The 9,688-nt window shown below is 49.1% G+C and overlaps 1 protein-coding gene across 5 annotated transcripts in view; it reads left to right on the forward strand.

Annotated features, from left to right (window-relative positions):
* The window catches only part of Elmod3 (ELMO domain containing 3), a 34,930-nt gene extending 26,916 nt beyond the window's left edge, over positions 1-8,014 (forward strand). For all 5 annotated transcript variants that reach the window (XM_038320240.1, XM_038320242.1, XM_038320243.1 and 2 more), the window contains 3 exons: positions 5,808-5,884; positions 6,111-6,238; positions 7,673-8,014. In XM_038320240.1, coding sequence (XP_038176168.1) covers positions 5,808-5,884; positions 6,111-6,238; positions 7,673-7,875 — 408 coding nt within the window. In that variant the 3' untranslated portion in view covers positions 7,876-8,014. The remainder of the gene's footprint in view (positions 1-5,807; positions 5,885-6,110; positions 6,239-7,672) is intronic.
* Positions 8,015-9,688: the final 1,674 nt, after the last annotated feature.

Here is a 9,688-nt window from a genome sequence, read left to right on the forward strand (position 1 = left end):
CGGTGCCACCAATATTTAGTGTGGGCCTTCCCACCTCAGTTAACTAACCGAGATAATCCCTCACCGACATGCCCAGAGGTTTTTCTCTGGTGACAGTCAAGAATGACTATCAACTCCCTTTGCCTGTGCTCACACAAGCACTTCTGATTAAATGCAGTGGGTACGAGAAAAGATGGAAGTAGGAAGGGACTTGTTAGCGAGAGCCACTTGTGTGTATGCGTGTGTGCATGTGTGTGTGTGTGTGTGTGAGAGAGAGAGAGAGAGAGAGAGAGAGAGAGAGAGAGAGAGAGAGAGAGAGGTGTTAAATAAAAACTCCTAAAATAACCGTAAAGGAGAAAGGGGTAAGCCCAATCAATATTAGGATGAGGTATTTAATTTTAATTGAGCATTTTAATTAGGCGAATCAAAGGGGACTTTTGATTGCTGGATTTTGGTAGTCAGCCCCAGGAAGAAGAAGTGGCCAAATAAGGGAATAGGCCTCGGTGGCTAGCTTTAGGAACATCATCTACTGGTGTTTAGCAAGACTGAGGGCACTGGGGAGAAGGGCAATGCCTGCCAGAGCCATGCTCAAGTGGGCTTGTGTCCCTTCAATTTTAAATTTACAGAAAACGTGCAAAAAGATCGCTAGAAAGAGCAGCCCTATATCATTCAATCCACTTCCCCAATAATCCTCTAAACGATATGGGGGTTACGCACACAGAGTTATTAACTAGCGCGTCCTCTGTGCATCCCTGTGCAGCCTCTGTTCTGGTCGCACTTTCTGCTGTTGGTCTTTGCGCCTGTATCATTGCATCTTGTCATGTCTCCTGATCTCTTCCAGCCTGTTTGTGTTTTACAGCCCTGACATATTAAAGGGCACATGGTCAGTTATTCTTCGGAATGTCCCTCAATTTAGGTTTGTCTTTTTTTTTTTTAATTAGATTGGAGGTATGCATTTGAGGCAAAATGACACCACGTATGTTATGTGCTTTTCTGGGTGCCTGGTACTAAGGAGCACACACTTCTGTGATGTTAGCTTTGGTTAAGATGGTGTCCTCTGGTTTATGTCCATTTAGATAAAGCTTCTATTTTCCCCTTACAATTAATAACCATCTTAGCCAGGCGATGGTGGAGCACGCCTTTAATCCCAGCACTCGGGAAGCAGAGGCAGGTGGATCTCTGTGAGTTTGGGGCCAGCCTGATCTACAAGAGCTAGTTCTAGGACAGGTTTCAAAGCTACAGAGAAACCTGGTCTCATAAAACCAAATAAATAAATAACCATCTTACAGAAAATACTTTGAAATTATGCAAATATCCTGTTTACCCTCAAATTTTCACTCATCCACTTTAAAGATTTATTTTTAAAATGATGTATGTGTGTATATATAACGTGTGTGTGCACATGCGCGCGCGTGTGTGTGTGTGTGTGTGTGTGTGTGTGTGTACCTGCAGAGCTAGAGGCATCAGATCCCCTGGAACTACAGTTAAAGTGGTCATGAGCCATCTGATGTCTGCTAACCTTCAGCTATCCCCTTCTGCCTCCCAAACCATTACTATACACACCCCTGACTAGTCGTTACTACACACACCCTGACTAGCCATTACTGCCCACACCCCTGGCTAGTCGTTACTACACACACCCTGACTAGCTGTTACTACACATATCCTGGTTAGTCATTACTACACACACCCCTGACTAGCTATTACTGCCCACACCCCTGACTAGTCGTTACTACACACACCCCTGGCTAGCCGTTACTGCACGCACCCCTGGCTAGTCATTACTACACCACCCATGACTAGCAATTCCAGTGTTTCCCTGTGAAACCTGCACTGAGGGGAAGGGGGAGGACTGCTGAAGTTGAGGCCGGTGGGGACCACATAGTAAGACCCTGTCTTAGAACACAACAAATAACAGTGTGAAGTTTGACCCCAGCTCGGGAACCTCCAAAACATGGAGTGTTCCAGATGCAGTCTAGGAGTCGTGGCCAACCAGAAGCCATGTCTGTTTACTCCTAAAAACCACGGCTGAGGGCTGCTGAGATAGCAGGTAAAGGCCTTGCTGCCAACCCCAGTGATACAGCACAGATAATAAAAACCCAGAGACAGATATTGGGGTTCAACCTGAAGAGCAACGCAGCCACACCCCTAGAGAGCTCTTACCTCTGTGAAATCTTCAGATTGAAAGAGAGTGAGTTCCTGTCTCCTCCCACCTCATATTCCTCTTTAGTGCTGGTATTAAAGGCAGACATCACCACCGCCTGGCCTCTATGGCTGACTAGTGTGGCTGCTCTGTGCTCTGATCTTCAGGCAGCTTTATCTATTAAGATATAAGTGATACACCACTATACAGTGGCTTGAGTTCGATCCCCAGGAATCACAATCAAAAGAACTGACCCCTACAAACTGTCCTCTGACCTTCTCACGTGCCATACATACATGTGCCCATACATGCATTTACACAAATAAATACATGCATATAATTAAGAAAAACTGTTATGGGCCAGAGCAATGACTCAGTGATTAAGAGCAATGGCTACCAGAGGACCCAGGTTGATTTCCAGCACCCAAATGGCACCTTGCAACTCTCTGTAGCTCCAGGCCCAGGAGAGTAGCCCCTTCTTTTGACCTACCGGGCATACCTGGTACACAGACATACATACAGGCAACATACCCATACATGTAAAGTTAAAAATATCTTCTAAAAGAAAGAAGTTAAGAGAGAATTTAAGTTTCAGGTGCTCATTGTACCAGGGCAGTAGTGGCAGTGGTGGCACACATTTAATCCCAGCACTCGGAAGGCAGAGACAGGCAGATCTCTGAGTTCAAGGCCAGCCTGGTCTATAGAGTGAGTTCTGGGACAGTCAGAGCCACACAGAGAAACCTGACTCAAAAAAAGAGGACTGACTCAAACCTCCAGATGCCGAGAGACCCCAGCCTCCGTGCTTCCCAGGGCCATTAACACTTTAGCCTGAAAAGTAGCTCAGTCCCGAGGGAAGTGGGCCACATCAGTCTCCTCTAAGGAGGCACCGCACAGCAATGCTGACGTGGTTGCTGGCTTTCCGAGAGGCAGCTGGTCAGCATTGTGTTCTGTCCTTGCGTGTCCCCTCTCCAGCAAAGGAGTTTGGAGTTCTGAGAGTCTGAGAGGTACAGTGTCCATGCCCAGAGCAGGCACTCAGAAGTGGGAGGGCTGGGCCCGGAGTCCACACTTGCCTGCACCTCACTCCAGAACCGCACCCCAGAATCTTCAAAGGTGTGGCCAACTGAACCTCAAAAGATACTTGGATCAGCCTGCTTTGGTATTCAAAACTATTTAAACCCACCAGGCATGGAGGCAAATGAAAATACTAAAAAAAAAAAAAAAAAAAAAATGGCCAAGAGGAACACAAGTTCAAGGCCATCCTAGTCTACCTAGCAAGCTGCAGCCCAGCCAGGGCTCATAGTGAGACCCTGTGTTGTAATGAGAAGGGGGCTGCATTCCCGGCATCCGGCTAGCTTAACCCCCGAAATAACCACACAGAAATTGTGTTAATTAAACACTGCCTGGCCCATTATCTCCAGCCCCTTATTGGCTAACTCTCACATATTAGTTTAACCCATCTCCATTAATGTGTATCACCACTTGACTGTGGCTTACTGGCATGAGTCTAACCAGCGTCCGCCCGTCTCAAAGAGGAGAGCCATGGCGTCTGCCACACTGCCCTCTTCCTCCCAGCATTCTGTTCTGTCTACTCCTCCCACCTAGTTTTCTGTCCTATAAAAAGGCCAAGGCAGTCTCTTTATTTAACCAAAGAAAGTAACACATAGACAGAAGACCCTCCTACACCATTTCCCCTTTTTCTGTTTAAATAAAAAAGAAAGGCTTTCATTTTAACATAGTAAAATTACATATAACAAAACAGTTATCAAGCAAGAATTACAATTACAATATTTAGATCTATTTTATCTTTTATCATAACAATGGAAAACTATAACCATCTATCTTTTCTTCAACTCCATCAAAGACTCCAGAAGGATATAATATTACCTAAGTAAATGAGAAGTAAGCAACTTCAAAAACTCTAGAAATGACAGAGACATCTCACTGCCTGGACAGTCACCCAAAGTTCTTTTGTACTGTTGGGGCACCCATCTTCAGCCTTCAGGCCCATAGTATCCAGCAGACTTTTCCATGAAGCAGGAAATTTCAAAGACAGTTCAGTCACTTTCTTTTGTATCCTGCAGAATGTCTCGCAGACTCTTTCATGAATCAGAAACCCCAAAATATCATCTCACCTTTAGGCAAGTTCAGCAGTCCTCTCTCTGTGGGTTCTTTGTGTCCAGTTTATGCCACAGTCCAGGCAAGAGCAGTTTCTTGCCCAGATGGCTAGCAAACTCCATAAGGAGCCTCTTTGATGCCCATCTTCCTCTTGAAGTAGCTAGTGCTGTCAGGAGCAGACGTGTCTCATTATTATGAAAACCCTAAGTTATTAAAACATTAAATGCCATATTCTGTAGTCTTTGAAAGATATGAAGAATGCCTATCTAATTGAAATATATCTCTATATATCTAGAAAATCTAACTAACATGACTACAAGATAGACTATTATTATTGATGATTATCCATTAACAACCTATATTTCCTGATTATACATTACATTTTTAAATGGACTACATAATCACAATACCTTAATCAAGATCAGAAATACATATACATATAACAAAATTGACCTTAAACTTGTATTAATAAAGTAAAATTTATACCAATGTAAATTATTCATATCTATATCATATCCCCCTTTAAATGTAAAAGAACATTTGAGGGCCGGCTTGTTGGGGTTTCTGTCCTGCCCGGTCCCCACAGCCGGCAAGTCCCAAAGAAAATCACACAGAAGTCTCCATAAGATTATTAACTGATTGACCCATTAGCTCAAGCTTCTTATTAGCTCTTGTAGCTTATATTAACCCATTATTCTTATCTATGATAGCCACATGGCTCAGTACCTTTCTTTCTCAGCGGGGTAGATCACATCTTGCTTCTTCTGTGATCTGGGGAGGACTGGGGAGGAATGGGCTTCCTCCTTCCCAGAATACTCCTGTTCTCATCTCCCCACCTCTACTTCCTGTCTGGTTGACTGGCCTATACTTCCTGCCTGGCCAATCAGTGTTTATTTAAAACATGATTGACAGAATACAGATAATTCTCCCGTACCAACCCTGTGTCAAAACACAAAGGGGATGGGATAGAGTTGAGTTGGCTGGAGGCTTGCTCAGCATTCACAAGGCCTGCATTTGACCCCCAGCCCCACACAGATTGGGCATGGTGGCATGTGACTGTGACCCCAGTATTTGGCAGGTGGAGGAAGAAGTTCCAGAGCAAGAGTTGGGAAGATGGCTCAGCGGTTAGAGCACTGACTGCTTCTCCAGAGGACCTGACAGCTGACAACTGTCTAGATTCCAGTCCCAGGGATCCAACACCCTTTTATAGGTTCCTCAGGCACTAGATGCACACATGGTACACAGACATACATGCAGACAAAACACTCATATCATGCACATTAAATAAATCATTAAAAAGTTCAAGGTCAGTCTTGGCTACGAAGAGTTTAAGTCAAGCATGAGATCTGTGAAACCCGGTCTTTAAAAAAAGAGGGAGTTGGATACAGAACTTGTTTGGACCTGCCTCATATGGAACCCTAGATTCCAGGCCTTAGGTCACAGTTAAGTGTTTTGGGACATAAGGTGGGAAGCAGTAACGGCAGCCAGCCACTCCTGCCAGCCACCCGAGGCAGAGGAGATGCACAAGGCCAGAGATGACTGACCACTGACCTTTGGCCCTCCATTCCAGCAATTCCCTTTCTGTTTGATGTCTGTGAACATCACCCGCATTGCCATCCAGGCCCTGAGGGAAGAGTGTCTCACCAGGTGAGTCCCTGGGATCAGAGTGACCGGCAGAGCCTGGTCCAGCCCCATCTGTGCTCCATTCTCCACAGATAATCCCCCTGCACCAGCCTCCTCACCTCCCTAACCTGACCCGGATGCCCCGCTGCTCGGGGAACAGTGGGGTGAGGTGACCAGACAGGCTGGGAAAGAGGACACTGGTGTGTTGGGTTCATCTGTGGCGGAGCAGGTCACCTCCTTCGTCCTGCAGGGAATGTAACCGGCGGCAGAAGGTCATCCCAGTGGTGAACAGCTTCTACGCAGCCACCTTCCTTCACCTGGCACGCGTGTGGAGGGTCCAGCAGAGGACTATCTCAGACTCGGGCTTTGTCCTCAAAGGTGGGCACCTTCTATAGAACTGCATTTCCCCTCCTCCTCTCCCTTCCCCTCCCATCCCTCAGAAAGCTCTGGGGTCACTCTTTCTCCTTTCTCTGCCACCCTTTCTTCCATACGCATCCGTTCCCTTGTTATTTATGTGTCGAAGAAGCAGGGTCTCCCTGTAAGGCCGTGGCTGAGCTGGAACTTGCTGTGTAGGCCAGAATGACCTTGAATGTATGGCAGTCCATCTGCCTCTGCCTCCTGAATATAAAGATTCCAGGCGTGCATGACGGGCTCTGGCCATATATGCCTGATAGTTATTATTATTTCTATTTTTGAGATAGTGTCTCACACTATAGCCAGACTACAATCCTGCCTCTGTTTCCCTGCTCTGGGATTGCAGCCTTGAGCATGGGTGGCTCCTGACGATCACATCAAACAACAAAACCCCCACATCTTCTGAACCGAAACTTGACAGCTCAGTAGGCATAGTGCGGGCAGACCTCTGTGAGTTCAAGGCCAGCCTGGGCTACACGTGAGTTTCAGGCTAGCCAGGGCTACATATTAAGAAAACAACAAAACAGGACTGACTGGCAAGATGGCTCGGTGGCTCAGATGGCCTACTGCTCTTGCAGGGGACCCCATTTGGTTCCCAGCACCCATGGTGGGCAGCTCACATTTGCCTGTAACTCCAGCTGCAGGGAGCTGCTGTTCCCGACCTCTTCAGGCTCCCACACTCATGGGCAGGTGCCCACAGACAAACTTCTATTCATGCTTTAAAGAATAGTAAGTCTTGAAAGCGTACAGCCAATCAGAGTCTGGGCTGGGAATGTGATGCTGTTGTTAAAGCTCCTGCCTGGCATGCAGAAGCCCCGGGCCTAATCCCCACCCAGTGCTTCATAAACTGTGCGGTGGCACAAGCCGCTTAGTAGGTAGAGACCGGAGGATGAGCAGCACAGGGTCTACAGGAGACCTGTCTCAAACAGAACAGAACCCTGAGACCTAGGGCTGGAGAGACGGCTCAGCAATTAAGATCACTGGCTGCTCTTCTGGAGGATTGACCTCTAACCCAGCACCCACGTGGTGGCTCACAGCCATCTATAGGTGCAGTTCCAGGGGCTCTGGTGTCCTCTGACCTCCGTAGGCATCAGGCACATGTGCTACACAGACATGCATTTAAGCAAAACCTCGTACATATACAATAAAATAAAAAAGTTTTAAGCTTAAAGATGTGAGAGCTGAGGTCTAGCAGTTGGAGTGATTCTACGGAGTTGAGGTCTGTGTCACAGGGAGAAGCCGTCCCTGGGCCCTGTCTGGTTTTGCCATCTTTGTTGACTACTTTACTCTTGTCTCTAAAGGACAGGGGTTGGTTGTGTTCACAGAGCCATTGGACTCGAGACCTTGTGCCCCCCAGATCCTCCTAAGCCTTCCGTTCCCTCATCTTCTCTGTTCCAGACTTGGAAGTATTGGCCAAGAAGAGCCCCAAACGGCTCCTCAAGACGCTGGACGTTTACCTAGCCCGGGTGTCAAAGGGACAGGCCTCCTTGTTGGGGGCACAGAAGTGCTCTGGATCACAAGGGCCTCACTCCAGGGACCTCACCTTCACAGGTGTCTGTGACGTGCAGTCTTACTCATCCGAGAGCGCAGGGTTGATATGACTCACCATGGAGGCCAGGGTTGATCTAACCCACCCCAGAGACCAGACCAGGGTTGACCTGACCCACCCCGGAGGCCAGGGTTGACCTGACCCACCTCAGAGACCAGACCAGGGTTGATCTGACCCCCTCCCCCACCCCCCACCCCACCCCCAGACCAGGGTTGACCTGACCCACCCCGGAGGCCAGGGTTGACCTGACCCACCTCAGAGACCATTCCCAGAGAGGCTGTCTGGGTCGCTGGAGCTTTCACACCTGGGCCCAAACCCTTCCTGCCTCTGCAGGTGACATGAGGATGCTCCCACGTGTGGGTAGTGAAGCTTAAGTTTCTTCACCAACATAGCTCATTCGGCAGCTAGAATTAACCTCCTTGCTACCTTTGAAGCAAGGAGTCGTCTGTTGTTCCCAGCTGGGCCCCAGTTCACAGGGTTGGGCTCCCGATATCTCAGGGGGCATGAACAGGCCGTGAAGTAGGACGCGTCTGAACGGCCTACACATCCAGTCTACACCTTCGCTCCGAGAGAGTCCCAGCAAGTTGCTGCTACGATTCTGACTCCCCTGCAGCTGTCTCCCGTCTTGAGGTTGGAATTGGAAAGGCAGAGGCAACAATGTCTTCGGCCAGTAGGGGGCAGCACAACACAGGAAAAGCGACTGACTCATGGGCAGGCCCCTCCCTTCAGGCGCCATGATTTTCAGGACACTTATTCCCACCTTTCTCCCCCTCCCCCTGCCCACCATTGTTTGTGATTTAGAAATGGGCACAGGCTGGGGATCCCATAGAGACCGGGCACCGGGTTAACAATGGTTATCTGCCCTGGCTGAGAGGCGACGGGAACTCGCTGGCCCACCAACAGTTTTAGAATAAAGGAACAGTTGTAGTATCTGTGTTTTCTTCCAAGACAGTTCTTTCAGGACCTTGCTGTGCCTCATTGTCTAGGGACCAGATTGAGCCAGGCAGGTTAGCACCTAGGGTGCCCTGGGGTTGCAGACTCCTCAGGCTCCAGGATGGAGAGGCTTTCTGCACCCTGGCTGTACCTGCAGGCCTGGAGACGTCCTTTATTATTACTGTGCGTATGATATGGGGTGTGGGGCACACACTTGACATGACGTGTGGGGATCAGAAGACAGCTTGCGATGTTGGTTCTCTCCTTTTGTGGCAAGCTCCTTACCCGCTAAGCCAAGTTGCCCACCCAGGCCAGGAGACCTCTTGCCTACTCTAGCCAGCGAGCGTGGTGGCTCTTGTTAGGGTTGGCTGGTGTGGTATCCACCCCAGGCTTTGCCTGCATTTGCTCCGGGGCCTGGCTGTTGCTCCCTCACCCCAGACCCCCACCTAACCACCCATGAGCCTCAGGCCCCTGCACTCCTCTGGCTTCCGAATGAAGCTGTAGAAGCCTGTGTCCATCTCTACTGCTGTTTCCGGCCACTCCGGAGATGGCACCCACAGAGGCCTCCCTCCCCGTGTGCCCGTGACAATGCCCTGCAGTTGGCCCTCTGCATATTTACAGGGTCTCAGGTAGAAGGCTTTGTTACCATGTCTCTCCCTGTAGCTCCCATCTTCAGCGGGCAGCACAGAGGTCAGCAAGGCCCGAGTCAGTCTGGGTGCTTGCTTGGCTATCATCCCTTTCCCTCGCTCTGCAGCGTCGGCTGGAAGCACAGGGTCCCAGGGCCACAGGGACACTAGGAGGGCCGGCTGGAAGGGAGCCAGCTCCCCAGCAGGGACCCTTCATCCTGACAAGGGTGCACACAGCTTCAGGATAACTCAGCAGTCTGTTCTCCTGGTGGGTGGGTTGGGGGTGGAGGCCTCTGAAGGCTGAAG

Source organism: Arvicola amphibius, chromosome 2 (assembly GCF_903992535.2).
Source record: "Arvicola amphibius chromosome 2, mArvAmp1.2, whole genome shotgun sequence".
Lineage (NCBI taxonomy): Eukaryota > Metazoa > Chordata > Mammalia > Rodentia > Cricetidae > Arvicola > Arvicola amphibius.